General features: G+C 38.5%; 1 protein-coding gene across 1 annotated transcript; it reads right to left on the reverse strand.

Annotated features, from left to right (window-relative positions):
* Window positions 1–1,273: 1,273 nt before the first annotated feature.
* Window positions 1,274–15,305, reverse strand: LOC121891209 (RAB3A interacting protein (rabin3)). The gene is made up of 13 exons (XM_042404014.1): window positions 15,152–15,305; window positions 9,354–9,454; window positions 8,409–8,525; window positions 8,059–8,225; window positions 7,703–7,874; window positions 7,193–7,288; window positions 5,772–5,849; window positions 5,409–5,627; window positions 5,173–5,301; window positions 4,073–4,185; window positions 3,400–3,499; window positions 2,961–3,030; window positions 1,274–1,749 (listed from the first exon to the last, which is right to left on the reverse strand). The coding sequence occupies exons 3-13, from the start codon at window positions 8,496–8,498 to the stop codon at window positions 1,667–1,669; spliced, it is 1,317 nt and encodes a 438-aa protein (XP_042259948.1). The 5' UTR covers window positions 8,499–8,525; window positions 9,354–9,454; window positions 15,152–15,305; the 3' UTR covers window positions 1,274–1,666.
* Between the last annotated feature and the right edge of the window lie 3,481 nt (window positions 15,306–18,786).

The raw sequence follows: 18,786 nt of genomic DNA on the forward strand, positions 1-18,786 counted from the left end.
CAACAGAATAATCATCATAAACTCCAGAAGAAATTATAAATAAATGTTCTTTTCCCAAGTTAAAGAGTGCTGAAAGTACATTGTTTACAGCAACGTGTGCACTCGTTATCTTCTGATTATCTTTGCATCCAAATGGACTTCATTAGATTGTTTAAAAAAAAAGACAAATTTCCCAGACTGCCTTCATCATTTTCTTCAACATAAATTAAAGTTTAACATAAAGCTTAAACACAGTTTCATTTAGTAAACAATAACTGATTGTTTGGTCTTCGTTTTAACTGTTGGGTGTCTTATTTTTCTGGAGCAGATTTTCAGAAAAACTTGACTAAACATAATAAAAGATACTTGTTTACTGAATAATCGTAGCTGCACCAACAAAGCAAAAGAGCCACTGTTAGGAAAAAACATCTGAAATCTCTAGAATAGTTAATAATAATAAATAATAGTAATATTTCAGTGAAAATTTGAAATGAGACAAAAAAAATGTCAATATTTTGAGAATAAGTCGTCATTTCAAGAAAAAAAGTTGTAATAATTTGAGCGTTAAGCTGATATTTGAGAAAATTAAAGTCAGTGTTTAATATTTATGAGAAATATGTCAATGAGAATAAAGTTACAATTTCAAGAAAAACATTTGAGGATTATATCATAATTTTGAGAAGTGTTTTTATATTTCAAGAGTAAAGTCAAAATTTTGAAATACTCATAATTTTACAAAAAAAGTCAAAATATTTCTAGAATAAAGTTGTAATTTTGATTTAAAAAAAAATCAATATTTTGAAAGAAAAGTCATAATTTTATGAGTAAAAGTAATATTACGAGAATAAAGTTGCAATTTCAAGAAAAACAACTGGAGACTTATGGCATAGATTTGAGAGAAAAATGTAAAATAATAAATCATGAAATGGTTTCATATTTTGAGAATTAAGTCACATTATAATGAACATTTGTTAAATAAATGTGTAAAACAACTTTGTTCATAAAATATTTCAACTCAATTCTTGAAATATGACATTTTCTTATAAAATTACAAATTTATTCTCAAATTGTGAATTCTCCTCGTAGAATATTGAATATAATTGTTTATTTTATTTAATATTTTTCCCTTGAAATTACAGTGTTTTTCCCCACAGTGGCTCTAATTGATCCAGTAAAGTGAGGAATGTGAATCTTATTGCAGCGCTGTTACACTCTGATTTAATGACTCAAGTTTTTTTTTTGTTTTTTTTTGTGCGTTTCCTTTTGGAAAGTGGGAGAAAAAAAGCAAAAGTCAAAGATCCTCAGATGGGTTTAAATGCCAACATACTTCATACTTCAGTTTGTAAGTTCTGTTTTCCAGCAGGAGTGTTAATAAAGTTTTAATCAAGTAAATATATTCTGGAATCAAACCATCAACAGAAACTCATCAAAACTCCAGATCAGTAACAAAAACAGACCACTGATGTCACAGTCTTTCAGTCTTTTTAGTGTTATTCTCTCTCGCACACACACACACACACACACACACACACACACACAAAAACAGGAGGGGCTCTCACACACAGGGAGAGGAGAGGAAGGGGGGGGTCCTGAAATGACGGGATGAGACGAGGAAAACCAGAACCAGGGGGAGGGTGGGGCTTCAGGGCAGAGTCTGCTGTGATTGGAGGGCCGAGCTGTCCGTCAGTCACAGCTGGTCTTTGTAGTAGCCGAGCTTAGCGAAGGACATTTCCCTGCGGAGCTGCATCACCTCCCAGAACATCTGCTCCGCTGGAAACACACAGAGAGAGAGCAGAGGAAACGCCACGAGGTCACATGCTTTGTTTCATTACATCATCATCATCATCATCATCATTATTATCATTATCAACAACAAAATCTACATTTCCAGCAATGTGAGATGGTATTGAAAAAATAGAAACTAGAAATTAGAAATATCGCCTGGCCGTCGTTTGCCTAACCAGTGAAGTTCCAGTTTACATCCATGTCTGTCCAGACTCATAATATTTGTAGTGAAGACTAGAATTTAATAAAAAGGTATTAAGTGTATTTTCCTTGTATGTGTTCACATGTTTGGCCAGTAGAGCTGATTCTGATCAAACACAAAGTTGTAACCATGACAACAGACGATGCTTCAGATATGATGCTGCTGCACAGAAGCTACAAATTCTAAAACGTGGATGATTCAAACACAGAAGATCTAAACAATAAATCACAGTTTCAAGCTGGAAACCAAGATTAGTGTCACTGATTCAGTATCTGACTAAATGTGAGACATGGTCACAATCTCCTCTTCTGATCCTGAGTTATAGTGTTGAATAAAGGCCAGAAACAGAATGTTATGATGTCACAGTGAAGTTGACCTTTGACCTTTTGGATGTGAAATGTTGTAATTTTATCCTATTAGACATTTATGTGACACTTTCTTATAATTAGCAAATGAAATCTTGAGTTATGGCCAAAAACATGTTTTGTGAGGTCACAGTGACCTTTGACCTTTAACCACCAAAATCTAATCAGTTTATTCTTGAGTCCAGGTGGACGTTTGTGCCAAATTTGAAGAAATTCCCTGAAGGCGTTCCTGAGATATGGTGTTCACGGACAACCTCTGGCTGTCGTCGGCACGGAGGAATAAAAACCAACAGATCCGTCTTTCTAGTGGAAACGTTTGATAAGCAGAGCGTCTGTTCTTCATCAGTCACATTTATAATGTCGTTCTGAGGTTTTCTGCCATCGTTTTGTGTGTTTTACAAGCATAGAAATACATGTTTGCAGGTCATTTGGATGTAGTAACGGATGCTTTGTGGCTTTGACAAGCTTGATTTCACTGCACAGTTGAACTGATGCACCAAGTGACACTAAAACTAATCAATGAAAGTCTTTCTTCTCTGACTTTTCTCCTTCGTGGGAAAATCCTTCAGCTCTGTCATTTTGTTCACCCTTAACAAGGAAACAAGGAAACAAGTGTGTGTGTGTCTCACCATCCTGCTGTTTGACCAGCCCTTGGTGGATGTAGCGAATGTAGGTGAAGAAATTACACACGGCTGTGATCTGAAACAAACACACAGAGACAGAGAACATATGACAACAATACAAACTAATCAACAGTTTGAATCTGGTGTGTTGTGACACAGAAACAGTTTTTGTTGAAAGAGCTCATGACTGACATCTGCTGGTCTTCATATAACACACTGACAGAAGGAAGAATGATCCTTTTTGATTGATGACTTTACATTTCTGACTCAATTGGTTTAAGTCAGATGTGAAATATTGTGAATCCTCCTTTAAATGTATTTATTGTTTTATATGTTGTAATGTCACTTTTGTCCTGCAGATGTCACAATGAGAATCATGACTGTGGTCTCACTGGAAATAAGATGTTATTAGATATATGTGTCCAGTGTGTGTGTTCATACTCACTCTGTATCTACAGTAGGGAGATACGTAGTAATAGTTGGACGAATCTCCAAACTTGATTCTGTGCTTACAGGTTTTGGTCTGACCGCTCAGGGCACATTTTCTATCAGAGACACACAGAGAGAGAGAGAGAGAGAGAGAGAGACGGATGTAAAGTCATTTACAGGTTTTTGTTTTATTTCAACGGGATGAAAACTGAATTTGTTCAAAAGATACAAAAATTATCAACCGAAACAAACTATAAAAGGAGGAATACTAAGACTGGAGGAAGCAAGGAGGGAGCAGAGGGAGGGAGGAGATGAGTGTTAAACATTTATCAAGGTTCGTCTCATCAGGATCTCTTTGATAAACCTGGACAGAAGGAATTAATGAAGACGGGGATGTTATGAGTTAGCGGGGGAGGGGTGTGGGAGGGTTGGGGGGTGTTTGGAGGAGCCAGGCGGGAGCTGAGGAGCAACTGAGGAGCGATTAAAAAAAAAAAAAAAAGATGCTGATGGGAGAGAGCGAGAGAGACAGAGTCAGACTTACGTGACGAGCTCGGCCCTTCGCCCACTAGAGAAAGGAAAGTGAGGGAAGATGAAGAGATGACGATGAAGGAGTGAAAGCTTGATGAAGAGGAGAAAGAGTTTACGTGTGTATGATGTGTGTGTGTGTGTGTGTGTGTGTGTGATCTCACTTTGGTCCTCCACACTCCACCGCCGAGGCTTTGACCACAGGCAGCGGCTGGAAGCCGACCGGCTCCACGCTGAGCGCGTTCTGCTCCACGGCTTCCAAGATAGCCGAACCCAGCTGAGGGAGAGGAGGACGGGAGAGGACGATGAAGGACGTTACATTAAAGTGAGAGGGGTAGGAGAGGTCAGTGAAGTCAAGTTCACCAATCTCTGACTTTTCTCTGTGAGGTTTGTTTGTTCAGGTTGTTCAAGTCGGATTCATCAAACTAAACTTGTTGTAAATCACTCGTTTCACTCTAATAAATGTCAGCTGTTCATGAGGAAGTTGACCTGATCTGCTCCATTTGTTACAGAGTTTCATTCACAAAAATGTTCCCAGAGAGTAAAAACAAGCTACACATTGACAACATATTAATCAGTGTCAGCAGTCGTATTAGAGGAGCTGAAACTATTAGAACATATAAAGAGGGAAGGCTTTGACGTGAAGTTGTATTAAATCACGGCTAAAAAACAAACAACACTGTAGTTTTTCTGTATGTATTCTTGTTTTTCATCTCATCTTTCTTTCTTTTTCTTCTTCACATTTTAACTTTTATATTCTAACCTTTTTTTTTTTAAGCCTCCTGTGGACAGATGTAATTTAGTGTCCTGTGAATAATTATATGTTGCTGTTTCAAATGTTATTGTGATGTCAAATAAATAAAGTAAAACTAAAGCAAAGCGCTCTGTGACCAATGAGAGAGGCGCCGGTCATGTGACAGTGTAACATCACCTGCTGTAACATCTCTGTGACTATCAGCTGTTTACAACTATGATTATACCCACATAAAAATCATAAAATCTAAAAAAAACAAACCCTCTCAGTAAACTGGCAGCCATGATGTTGACAATATGAACAGAATATTAATTCTGCATTAAGTGTGTTGTTGATTTCAGCATCATATTTAAACTCTGTGTCTGTGAACTAATCTCTTCTTGCTCGAGGCTCGTTGTTGACACATTAAATACATTTCCTTCCTCATAACACATTTTTAATCTTTTGAACTTGTTTCATACTAGTGCTCATAAACTCCTCGAGGTGCCTTTAAGTGAAATCCTTGTGTACCTCGCTCTTGTTGAAGGTGAGGCAGGGGTAGATGTCCTCACGGTAAACTCTCTCCAGGAAGCAGCAGCTCCGGTCCAGCGTCGGCTCCTCCTTCCACGCCTTGAACTCGCTGAACAGCTGACTGTCCACCTACATGACAACTCAGGTCATCATCATCATACAGTAACGCTGCATTTATTTTAGAAACACACATACAGAATGGTTTCATTATCATCTGGGGTTAAATACAGTTCTACCTCTCTACACTCCCGGACGATAGGCTGCGTGGCCGACGGGTCGGGCTGCGTCCCCAGGATGGCGGAGGAGGTGCTCTTGTTCCTGCTGTGGCCCTTCCTGAAGGGAGTCTTAGACCCTCCTCCCCCGACTCCTGCAGAGGGGAGTTCACCCACAGGGGAGGTGGGGGAGGAGAGCACCAGCGTCTTCAGGGCTTGGACCTCCGCTTGGAGGACGTCGATCTGAAACGGGAGTGATTTCCTACGTTAAAGGAGTCTTCAAACAACAGTCAGGAGCTCAGGAGTGATTTCCTGCCCTGAAAATGTAACTGATGATGAGCTCAGACCTGAGAGGAAGATGTTCAGTGTGTGTTCAGTGTTTGTCACCTTTCCCAGAGCTTCTTTCAGTTGTTTTTCAGCGTTTGCCTGTTTGACGTTGGCTTCTCTGACCATTTTGTGAGCCTCCTGGAAAACACACACACTTAGTTTTAGTTTTCATTCTAATAGTAAAGCAGATTCTACACAAGCTCATTAAGCCTATTAAAAAAGGAACAGTACACTAAAAAATAAATATTCTAAAAACATAATAGTAACATATAGTAAAGCTCAGCCTGGCTTACAGAAAAACCACACACACACACACACACACACACACACACACAGCGTCACACCCTCTATGAGGAAAAAAGGTACGAGTGAGACGAGAGCAAGAAGGAGAAATGTGAAGAGAAAAGGGAAACACATGTTTTGAAGGCCGGCCGGACAGATTCACTCTGCTTTCTTGTCGATTATTCTGATTTGGATCCATTTTTGTTTACGTCCGAGTTCAAGATGAGTCGTTACACAATCGTTGTACAAGAAGAGAACAGACGTGGGTTTTGATGTGAAAATACTCAAAAATGATTTTGACATAATTGGCGTTTAACAAGAAATAACTGAACCGTTAACGCAGGGAAACAGGATTAAAACAAGGAACATTTATTTTTTATTTCACTGTGCTTTTAACAAAAGTTGCATCTATCATTTGACGCCTCTGTTGCTTTAACATTTAGTGCTTTTATGCTTTTTTATGCTTTGGGTTGTGAAACTCGTGCAGAGCCGAGCTGTGAGCAGCCGAGACGATTCAAGGAAAGGTAAGAGAGCGTTTGATCTCTGGTGACGTGTTGGGGGTGAGCTGCTTTTCACAGTAAGAGCTCTTTATCTGCAGCTCTTCATTTAACATCTGACTGGTTTATTTCTGCTTATAAACTTCAAACCAGCAACATCTAAAATTAATCTGTAGACTAAATACATCCATATCTTGTGTAGGACACTGACTCAATGGCCAACATTGCATTTCCTGTAGCATTTTACAGTTTGTACAGCTTTTAATGTGAAGTAGCAGTAGGAAGTGGTATTTGGTTTGCATCAGCGGTCAATTAATACAGCTGCAGTATGGCTGAAAGTGATCAAATAAGGACTGAAACCAAATTCCAAACCACATTTAGTGAACTGAACAAAGTGAGACACAAGTGTGCTGAACCGGTTTAGCACAAGACACACTTCTTAAAGGTCGGAGTTCACGGTTAGACAGGAAGTAGCGACTTGGATTTTACTGAACACAGTTTCCCCGACACGTTTCTGGAGCCGTCACGCCTCCGTTTCACGTTTCTGCTGCCAAAGAAGAGAGAGAAACCGATCCCCGCATCAATCATTGTCATTTTTTTTTGTCCGTTTTCTGTCTGGCCGCTGGCTCAGGAGGAAAGGAAACAGGAAACAGGAAGCAGAGGAGACGGACGGACAGACAGAGGAGAGGCAGGCGGACCGACCTGGAAGAGACTGGCGGTGAGCTCCTCCAGCTCCTGGCCGAGCTGGTCTCTGACTTTAGACAACCTCTCACACTCCTCATCCTTCAACAGCAGCTCCTTCCACACACACACACACACACACAAAAACAGAAAAAACACCACAACAGAAAAACAACCGCCAAATGAACACATGAAAGTAAAATCATAGCATGGCAACAACAAACAAAGAGATGAAGAAATAAAAATTAGTGAAACATGTTTGAGGATTAAACCATCAGTTCCATCTTAAATAATAACACATATATAAAAAAATAATGTAAAAAAAATGCATTTAAATAAAATATGAAAAATTACATGATGCTGATGTAATAATGAGCGCTGTGGAGGGATGAAGTGAAGTGTCTCTCTCACACTCACACACACAAACACACACTTGCATTCAAATTTAGCACCAGAGACCATGTATATGTGTGTGTGTGTGTGTGTGTGTGTGTTGGTATGTGTGTGCGTGCGTGTGTGTGTGCGTCCTACCCTCTGAGCCTTCGCCAGCTCTTCCTTCAGCCTCTCGTATCCTTTCTCTCGGACCTCCATCACTGACGGGCTGCGCAGCCGCGACAGGCTGTCGCTCAAAGCGCTGCACTCCTCCCCGTCCTCTCCGGACAGGAAGTTGCCCTCTCCCGACTCCGCCTCCAGGCCTGGCACGCTGCGCGGCGTTACCGTGGAAACAACAGTAGTCGGTTATAGATTACGGTTGATGAGGAGAGAGTTTAGAGTATCTTTGACTGTGAGCGTAAATCACATGTCATCATATCACAAAGCTTCAGCAGACTTGATGATGAAGATGAAGATGAAGTCAGACTCGTGTGGATTCGGCCGCAGTATTTTACCTTCCATTGTGACTGGACCTCGGTGTGGAGTAAACCGGCTGCGTGGGGAGCTGGTCGGCCCGCAGGGAGGTGGGCAGGCCAGGAGGGGGAGCTCCCAGGGAGTGGGTGCGATACAGAGAGGTGGGCGGGGTGCTGTGACGGGCGGGGGCGCGCTGCTCCGATTGGTTCTGCGGGAAGGAAGTCGCACGAGGAGCCGATGAAGCCGTTAAAAGGTTAACGCTTTATGATTCTCAGTTTCGCTTTGAGAACTTGAGTTAATGAATCTCCTGACAGGTTAATCAGTCATCAGCATCCTAAAGCATTGATCTTTACCTACGTGTGATGAGGTAACAGGTTGACCTTTGACCTACCTGAAGGTCAGGTGTGGTGGGCGAGGCCAAGTTCACCTCATGGAACCCCTCCAGAGTTTCGGCGTTAGTCTGACCGCTGCTGCAGGCCATAGCAGCTGCTCTCAGACATCATACAGTCTGCAGGCAGCACACACAGCTGTTAATGATTCTCCAACGTGTTCGTTACACTCGTTTTGATTTAAAATGTGAGTCACACGAGGCTGAAAGCTGCTGGAGAGGACTAGTGAGTTATAGTAGGGAGGGGGAGCTAACAAAAGGCTTCTGAGCTTTGTTTGTTGTGATGGTTAACGCCAACATTACAGCCATCAGTTACAACTATTTCTGCCTTTTGTTTCACACAAATCACATTTCTAAGGCTGTGACTAACAATTATTTTCATTATTGATCCATCAATCAATCATTCTGTCTGTAAAATGTGAAAAAATTGTGGGAAAATGTCATTAAAAGTTTCTCAGAGCCCACGGTGACGTCTTCAGTTTGCTTTGTTTTGTCCGACCAACAGTCCAAAAGATTTTTTATTTACCGTCACGTATGACAAAGAAAAGCAGCAAAAAACAGAAGCTATAATAAACAATTATTCAATCAGAAGTAATTGCTGGTTAATAATCAACTAATTGATTAACTGACTAATTGTTGCAGCTTGATAGTGGGAAAAAAACAGAACATCACCAAAAGTATCATTAAGTACAAAATCACAGCAAACATTTTCTATATTAGACCAAAACAGCTAAATTACAACATGGAAAGATGATCAAACTACAGACAGACTGTAATCATTTATCATTTTAAGATCATTTTTAAGTTGTACATGTATTTAGTTTTCATTCTGTGCTTGTAAAGCACTTTGTAATTGCTGATTTCATAAGTGCTATATATTTATAGCACTTTATTATTATATTATAGTGAGTGTTTAAAGTGTTTTAATGGTGTGTGTGTTGAGTGTACCATAGTGCAGCTGTGGGTGGAGATGCTGGGAGGATGGATGGAGGCTCACAGCGACTCAGCGAACAGATGAGCTGCAGCTACAACTAGAAACAGTCTTTAACCTGAAGGAGAGAAGAAGAAAGAGCAGGTCGCCTTTATATAGTGAACAAAAACGACACTGAAACATTTCATTCACATGCGTCAGTGTTAAATGGTGTTAATACAGTTAAACAACAATTTTTCCTGAATAACACACTGTATTACATTAACTAAACTGTGATTTAATTAACAGAGAATAAGTAAAGTAGACAAGTTGGACTGGTTCCAGTGTCTCAGATGTTAATATATGTTGGTTTTATCTTATAAAAATAAACATTTTTCTCATCTGTCAGTTCGACAAAACAAGAAATTCATGTCAGCCTGAGTTCTCTGAATTGTGACGGATGTTTTTTTTTTTTAACCATCTTCTGATAGTTTATAGACTAAAGGTTTAATCTAGAAAGTTATCAGTTATACTAAAGATGTGATCACATGACGTCTCCATTCACAGACATGTCCCAGCATCCCAGACGAGACATGATGTCACATCTGATGTGGGTGATACATAAATATTGATCAGCGCAGTTTAAGCACATCCACCGGTCCTCAGCTCCTCACTTTCAAGTTGTGCAATTTAAATAAAAACTTAATTCTCAGTCTATATTTATTTATATACTTCATTTATTAAGTTTTATATTGAGGCCAGAGTTCAGATTGATTCAGTTCAGGCTGGATTGTTTTTCCTCGGCGTCACTTTTGTTTTTTGACTTTTTTGAGCTAATTGAAACTGATCAATCTGAATAAAGCTTTTGAATATTAAAAACATGAACTTTCAATCTGAAAACTCGACAGTAATCCAGAAAAATGGTTTTCAAAGTCAAATATTTCAATGCAGTAAGTTCAGTGGGATCTAAATGTCAACATGAACTATTCAGCAGTGGTTGAAAGTCAAATATTATTCTTCAGTCACTGATAATAATATTATGACAATGACTGTCTTTCATACTTCATCCTTCTGTGTCTCCCGACAGCTTTATGGTTTTATTCTGCACGTCAAACTCCAGCAGACAGACACAAGTTTACTGCTGACATGAGAGCAACCGACAACTCCTCTTCCTTTAGATTTGACTCTCAAAGACACCAGAGATCCTCCGTTCTCATCATCATCATCATCATCATGTTCTTAAAATACTCTCTCAGACTCTTTGTTTCTGTGTCCGTGTTGTTAACCTTCCTTTTGTTTTGCCTACCTCAGCAGGGTGCGTTTGGTTTAACAGCACACCGGTCCCACCTGTTCTGACAGGCGTGTGTGTGTGTGCGTGTGTGTGCGTGTGTGTGTGTGTGTGTTCAGTGGGTGTGTGTTCAGTGGGTGTGTCTCTCTACTGATCATACAGAGACACAAAAGCTGAGTTCATGACTTGCTGGTGAAGACAAATACAGGTGTGACTCATAAACCCTCGCGTCACTCTCTCGGTTTATTCAAAGTGTGTTTTTATCAGTATCGTTATGTCAAATTCACACCTTGAAATAATCATTAATTGCAGCTTTATCTGTTTTATATGGAAAAACGCCAAACAAATGTGAAGATGTGAAGCTTTTCTGTATCGTACGTGATAGTAAGATGAATATTTCTGGATATTAGATGTGAAATGTGTCAGCTGCTGTTATTGGCCTTCGTCTTCCTCCGAGTTTCTTTATCTGGATCGATGGTCTGCAGGATGAAGGATGTTGTATTGTACTGCAGGGACTGTGAAGCCTCCTGAGACAAATGAGTGATATTGGACTGTACTAATTGAATGGACTTGACTTGGCAGAAGTCGAATTAATAGACAGACGAACCGACGATTAGATGATACTTTCATTAAGACTCTTCTCTGCACAAGTGAATCCGTTTATCTACAATTATTCAAACTAAAAAGGTTGATATCAAGTTAAAGAAGTTCAAAAGCAACACACACACACACACACACACACACACACACACACAGACACAGACACAGACACACACACACACACACACACAGACAGACAGGTGACAGTGTCCCACCTGTCAGTCAAACTCAGGTGAAACCCTGCCGGCCTTCAACAACCAATCCCTCCTCTCCTCTCCCCCCCCTCTGCCTGTCTCCATGGAGACCGGTCCTGGAGAGCCCGTGGTAACCTGACACGCTGTGGGATGCTGGGTAAGGATCCAGTTACTCCACCCGCCTGATAAAAGGCTCATCCTGCGTGTTTACAGTGTTTACACTCATGTCGTCCCAAACACAGACCTGAACTGACCCGATGGAAAGTCACAACAGGAAAGTCCAGTTCTGGTGTCGAGGTCTGTCAGAGTCCCTGAAGGGAGATGGAAATTCATACGTCATATAAATTATGATGCAGCTGACGTGAATGATCGGCTCGTTCTACTCTGATCACCCTGGATACGGTTCAGATGACTGAAAGATCAGCTGGCAGGAGAGAAACATTCGTTTTCCTCATCGTTTGATCTTTAGATTATTTTCTCGATTTCTCGGTTGATAAAATGCCCGAAAAATGGTGGAAAATGTTGATCATTGTGTCTCAAAGTGTCGTCTTCAAAAGTCTCGTTATGTCTCGACCAACAGTCCACAACACAAAGATGTTCAGTTTACTGTCAGAAGACTGAAGAAACTTGAGGATTTTTACTTTTTCTTTTAAAAAAAAAGACTCAAATCACTTAATTGATTCTCAAAATAGTTTAGATTGATACTAATTGTTGCAGCTCGACATTTACTGACCAAATATTGTTCACTACAGGTATCCTGACTTGTATAACTTGAGAGTTTGGACTCATAGATGATAAAATATTGTTTGGAGTTGTTCCAGCGCCTGAGGGGCCAAACATGAACAGTAACGTCCCTGTTTCCACTCCAGCCGAGCCCTCAGTTACACGTTCTCTCGCCTCATTTCCTGTCATCTCTCTCCTGTCTGCTGTCCAATAAAAGCACAAACTGCCCCAATGCATCATGTATCAGATTTCTTTACTTATTCTTTGATCAGATATTATACCAATTTTGTTTGGCAAAGTACTTGTAAGGTTGTTTGTGTTTAGTCAACAAATCAATCGATGAATTACTTTATTTGTCCCCAAGGTACGAGTGGTTGTGCAACAGTGTAACTGAATAAAAAGACAAAGCACATGAACACAACATATAACTATTAAAAAAAAGCCAAATAAATCAGAGGACACAAATGAAAACAACTGGTTTCAATAATGTAAAATCTAGAGGATTCTCAGATTTGGGTTGTGAGAGGGTTTTATGTAATCAGGTCACCTTTTTCTTTACAGAGTTAAGTTGAGAGACTGACGATGGGATGAAAGAGTTTCAGTATCTGTTCATTTCTGCTCATTAGACTCTAAAAGGAGAAGCAGAAGGTCTGTGAACTACGTGATGTAAAGCAATATATTAATACTGTCCAAATAACTGCTTCTGAGCCATATTTTATAATACCTTCATTAAAAGGACATCTTCACAGTTATTCCATGTCTGTCATAAATCAACAGTCAGGAGCCCAAATGAACAGTGAAACATGTTTTTCTTGCTGTAATCATTCCTCCTGTTCATACTGACTATTAGAAGATCCCTTCATAATGACCTTACAATGGAAGTGATGGGAGACAAAATCCACAGTCCTCCTTCTGTGCAGAAATGTATTTAATAGTTTATCTGAAGCTGATATGAAGCTTCAAATTTAGTAGATATTTTTCAACGTTACAGTCTTTTTAGTGTCAAAGTCCCTCTTTTTGTTACTATACTTCCACCTGCAGCTCAACAGGGAAACACTGTCCGAGGAAACACAAAGAGGGAATTTGATGCTAAAAAGACTGTAAATGTGTCAGATATCCACTTGATATGACTAACTCAGACTGATGAAGACTCATAGAAGCTTCACATCAACTTTTAAATAAAACAAACATGATAAATAGCCGTGTTATAAAATATCTGCATTAATATCAGTGAAACCTGATAGTGAGCTTTGCACAAGAACTGCAGCATATGCAACAAATACTAAACCAGTTTACTCTGACAACAGCCTCTGTGTTCATTCACATGACTGAATGTACAGCTGCCGAAGCTGCTTACGACATCATCTGTGTGCTCACTAGTGGAGGGAAAATATTCAGATCCTTTACTGAAGTAAAAGTACCAATACAGCAACGTAAAAATACTCCATTACAAGTAAAAGTCCTGTATGAAAAATCCTCCTACAGTAAAAGTACATAAGTATTATGAGCTTGATGTAGTTAAAGTATTGCAGTAAAAGTACATAAGTGTTATGAGCTTGATGTAGTTAAAGTATTGCAGTAAAAGTAGTGGTTTGGTCCCTCTGACTGATATATTATTATATATGACATCATTAGATTATTAATAGTGAAGCATCAGTGTTAGAGCAACATGTTACTGTTGTAGCTGCTGGAGGTGGAGCTAGTTTACACTACTTTATATACAGTTAGCTAGTTTAGTCCAGTGGTTCCCAACCTAGGGGTCGGGCCCCTCCAAAGGGTCAGCAGATAAATCTGAGGGGTCGTGAGATGATTAATGGGAGAGGAAAGAAGAAAAAACAAAGTTCTGATACACAAATCTGTTTTCAGTTTTTGGACTTTTTCTCTAATCTTTGATTTTTGCTGAAATATTGGATCATTTGAACATTTATTGAAATGAAAGCATGTGAGAAGTTTAGAGGGAAAAATCACTATTTGGTGGAGCTGTTAACAACTCATAGACATGTGAAATGTGACCCCGACTACACACTGCTTTTTGTAAGACGTCAAAAGACAAAAAGGTTGGAAACCACTGGTTTCATCTTTAACAATGTGTTGTATTTTAAAAGCTTCTTATATTATCCATTGTGTCAAATCTTCATGTGAAGAATAACTAAAGCTGTTAAATAAATGTAGTGGAGTAGAAAGTACAATATTTCCCTCTGAAATGTAGTGGAGTGGAAGTTTAAAGTAGCATCAATTTATAAATAATAAAGTACAAGCACCTCAAAATTGTACTTGTGTTGTGACAGCTAGCACCGAGTTAGCATCGACTAGCATGTGTAATGTTACCGGGCGGGCTAACATGCTAACAACTACTAAACAGGGGGGCAGACGTTAAAAAGCTAACGGCTGTTATCCGACACTGCATGCATGAAAGATGCATGAAAGCAGCGTCTTTGCTGCGCGTCAGCTTAGGTTTCGTTGCTAAATCGCGTTAACGTTAACGGCGCATTTGCATTAACGTTAAATTGCCGACCTGCCGTTAAGTAACACCAGCTTCATTCAGAGGCGACATTTCAGCATTTTTTCTGTTAGCTAGCTGTGACAGTTTTGCCAGAAAGACGGAAATATGCTGTGAAAACAGCTGCAACAACAAATCATCTATTCGTCTCTTCATAAAACGTTAATATAAACCGTTAACGCTGTCCGTTATTCGCTTGATGGGGGGATTACGGTGCTTCCATTATCGGCCACAGCACACCGCTGAGCACGGCTCGCTAATTTCACTAATTTGACAAAAAATATGATTCATGTACGTGGATAAAATTGTCTTTAATATGCTTAAGTGTGCTTACACAGCACCAGTTTGAAAGTGTGTGACAGCTTAGGCCGAATAATGCGAGGAAGGGGAAAAATAGTGCGACAGACGGTCTGTGTCCGATAATGGGCGCATACTAATAGCAGCTAGCGAGCTAAACAAGTTACCCTAACTTGGCGAAGAATAATAACAACAACAACATAAACGTTAATGACACGTTAGCTGGGGACTCACCGGAGCTCCTGTGTGGACAGTGACCGGACCGGTCTTCCTCCCGGTAAATCGCCGAATCAATGAAACAAACAAACGGACACGGCGGAGCGGTTGTTGACGCAGACCGGAGCAGGTTACTCCAAACGGTGCGTTTACGGACCACTGGGAAACTACACACTCACCATCACCTTTTTTTTATATACTTGCAATTTAAGGTAGATGAGGCGGTTGAGAGTAAAACACTGACCCTCAGTGGCGAAAATTATTTAGTGCAGGATCCACATACCGTCACTCAAAATGTTTGATGTTTGAGCTTCACTGTGCAGAATAATGTATGTGCATCAGGCTGTTTTCACATTCATCTGCTGAAAGAGGAAAGTTTCTCTGTGTTCACCTAAGATATGAGTTTTAAGGCTCCACCTATGAGCATGATGTGTGATATCACGGCTAGTTTGGAGATAATCCTGGTCCAATATTCAGTTTACACAAGTGTGACACAAACACTGAGAATGGACTTTACAGTGAGGGAGGAGACATCTTGTGTCCAGCAGGAAAACTTTGAAAATTAAAAAAGATATTTGCATATTCATTGACTCTGGATTTTTCAGTGAGGGTTATGGAGTAGATGTCATTTTATGGGTTTCGAACTAGGTAATAAAACTTTTTAAATAGAAAAACCAAATGAGGAACAAGTTATTATTCAAAGCAGAGTATTTTTATATATCTTAATGCATGTCTGTTTACCTTTGCTGCTATTTTAAGGCTTTTATACTTCTGTGTACTTGTTAGGTTTGTTTATTCTGCAAGTTAACTGTTTTTGGTCTGAGAGAAACAGAATTTCATTTCAATGTGATTACTGAGAAATGACAATAAAGAAATCCTGAATCTTCACATGTTTCAGGACATGAAAATACTTCTGCTTGGAACAATAATGTGTGTCTAATATGGTTTTTCTACAAAGTAATTGGAGCTCTCTGGTAGCTGAATGGCTACAGCACACTCCACATAAACTGCAACGTCCCTGGTTTGACTCTGGCTTGGGACCCACGTTGCATATCATCTTATCTCACAATAAAACAAAAAGGTTGTAAAAACAAAAAAGGCTTCTGTACTTAGGAATTTTTAACATATAGGAATTTATAACAAATGTTTGGTTTGTTTTGGTTTAACTTCTTACTTTCATTGTTTGCTCTTTGTTCTCACTGTGTGGGACCTGCATAAGTCAGACCCACAGCAGCTCGTTTCCTATTGCTCTGATGGGTTTTTTTTGCTAAAAAATAAAAATAAAATGAAAACAGAAACAAAAATAATCACTGAGAAATCAAAAATTATAACACATTGTAAATTAAAGGCTGCATGACCTGTTAGTAAATCATATAGAAACCAAAGATTTAAAAAAAATCCCTTTAAAGATCCATATTTACAGTCCTCATCACAAAGAATGAATGCACTACCACGCTGCAGCCACCAGGGGCGCCAAATACAAACAAATTATATGTTGACTGTTAATATTATGATTTATTTTTAGTTTTATTGCTGTTTTTATATATCTGCACTTTGTAGAAAAAGAAAACTGTGGTGAACACTGAAGTTTTACCAGATTTATTTTTTTTTTTTAATGTATTTCAGTCATTGTTATGTTGCACATGTATCTCAGGATCACTGCTCGTTATCTGAAGATGATTTATCTTAATGATCCAACTTTCTCATGATATTCAGTTGTGTTTGTTATGTATATTTATTTATTTATTTTAACATTTCCTGCTGTAATGATTCAATCATGTTATTATGCTGATTAAACCATTTTCTTGACGTACAGCTGCAGATGATGGAAATGTCTTTAGTTTTTATTTTTGTCAAATTCACACTTTGACCTAATGATGTCACTAGATGGAAAGTTAAGGGATCAGTGATTACAATCCATCTTGAGGGGAACATGACTGTACTCAGTGACTAAGTACATTTGCTGTATAAAGTCACGTACAAGTACTGCACAAGAGATACAATTTCTTGTACTTGAAATACTTGAAAGTATTGCAATTTTTTACTCTACTACATGTATGTGACAGCTGTAATTATTTTTAAGATGCATTTTTATACAGAAAACACAATGTTACACACTATTCATAGTATATAAAGTTGTGGTAGTGCTTCATTTTATACTAATTTTCTGGAGATTTTCAGGTATTTAACAGTTAGTTTGTAGGACATTTTACAGAGAAGAGGGTGCAGTTTCATACAAATGTTGGTTAAAGTTAGTTGGTAAGTGTCCACTCATTATGTTTGGGTTCATATGTAATTGTTAATTAGCAAAAAAATCTCACTAAATTAGATTTTTTTACACAGAAAATACTTTGTTTTCAGTGTGTAATTTTGTGTGTAGTTTTGTATGTCATTAGCATATTAAGTTGTTGATTAAAAATGCTATAATGAGTGAGCATCTGTCAATAATCTCAGTAACACTTAATTTTTACAGATTCCTTACTTTTTTACTAATTTCCAGGACATTTTTTCAATGATTTCCTAAAAGTATCTGCTGTGTAACTGTTCATTCTGAGGACCTTTACCTGAAAGAGTTATGTAATTTAGTAGTATATGGGAAATGTGCTCATTATAGATGTTTTAAGAAAGAATCTAATATACTAAAATGTAGTTTGACAGTATTTTCTGTCAGTTAAGAAATTCTTAGGAATCTAATTCATTACGATGTTTTGCAAATTGCCTTCTTTTTTTCTGTTTTTCTTATAATTTGTACTAAATTGCACCACCCTTTCTGTAAAATGCCCAAAAAATTAACCGCTGAAAACCTGCAAATTACTCTGAAATCAGTATAAAATTACAGCACTGGTAAAATGATTAAAGTTGTTAAAGTTAGTTCCACCTAACATAAAGTAGAATTATCACCTTTCTCACAATGTCAACAAAAACTAAAAATGTATGAGTTCATAAAAGTAGAATTTATGGCAGAGCTGTTGTATTGGATTGTATTAGATTACACATGAATGAAATGGTTATAAACTGTACATACTTTTACTTTAAGCACATTTTAATGCTAATACTTATGTATGATTTGAATGTATTTTCTGTGGTATTTACTTAAGTAAAAGATCTCAATGCTTCTTTCACCGCTGTAAATCTCATGGTCGTCCATCCAATAGTTGTTGAGAATAGTTGTTATTGTTTATACTATGAACATTTGCACTTTCCTGATCAATATTTTGTACATTGTAACAGCTATTTTGACAGAGAATATTTTACATATTTTTATTGTAAATTTCTATTTTATATGATTTATGATTACTTGAATTTTGTGTATATTTTGACCGTTTTGCTCTATAACAACAAGGCAAATTCCTTGTATGTGCAAACCTACTTGGAAATAAACCTGTTTGAAACAGCAAAATCCATTCTGACTCATCGTCTGAGAACCATGGATACCTCTGTACTAACTAAATTTAATTTCAATCCATCCGGTATTTGTTGAGATATTACCGGGCACAGGTTGGTGGACCGACAGATGGACCTGCACTGTCATCCAGAGTTACCATAAATCAGGAAGTGAAACTATCTGAGGCGGGTGTGAGTAGGATAGCTTTCCAATGTGTCACTACAGTCACCTCCCTAACCTTACTCACACACCTGAATGAAACCACACA

Source organism: Thunnus maccoyii, chromosome 23 (assembly GCF_910596095.1).
Source record: "Thunnus maccoyii chromosome 23, fThuMac1.1, whole genome shotgun sequence".
In the NCBI taxonomy this organism is placed as follows: Eukaryota; Metazoa; Chordata; class Actinopteri; order Scombriformes; family Scombridae; genus Thunnus; species Thunnus maccoyii.

Coding starts and splice junctions, on each gene's coding strand:
- LOC121891209 (XM_042404014.1), bottom strand. CDS start 8,498: ATGGCCTGCAGCAGCGGTCAGACTAACGCCGAAACTCTGGAGGGGTTC. Junction 3,500..4,072: donor GTGGAGTGTGGAGGACCAAA/GTGAGATCACAC, acceptor TGTCTCTGATAG/AAAATGTGCCCTGAGCGGTC. Junction 3,031..3,399: donor CTCCCTACTGTAGATACAGA/GTGAGTATGAAC, acceptor TGTTTGTTTCAG/ATCACAGCCGTGTGTAATTT.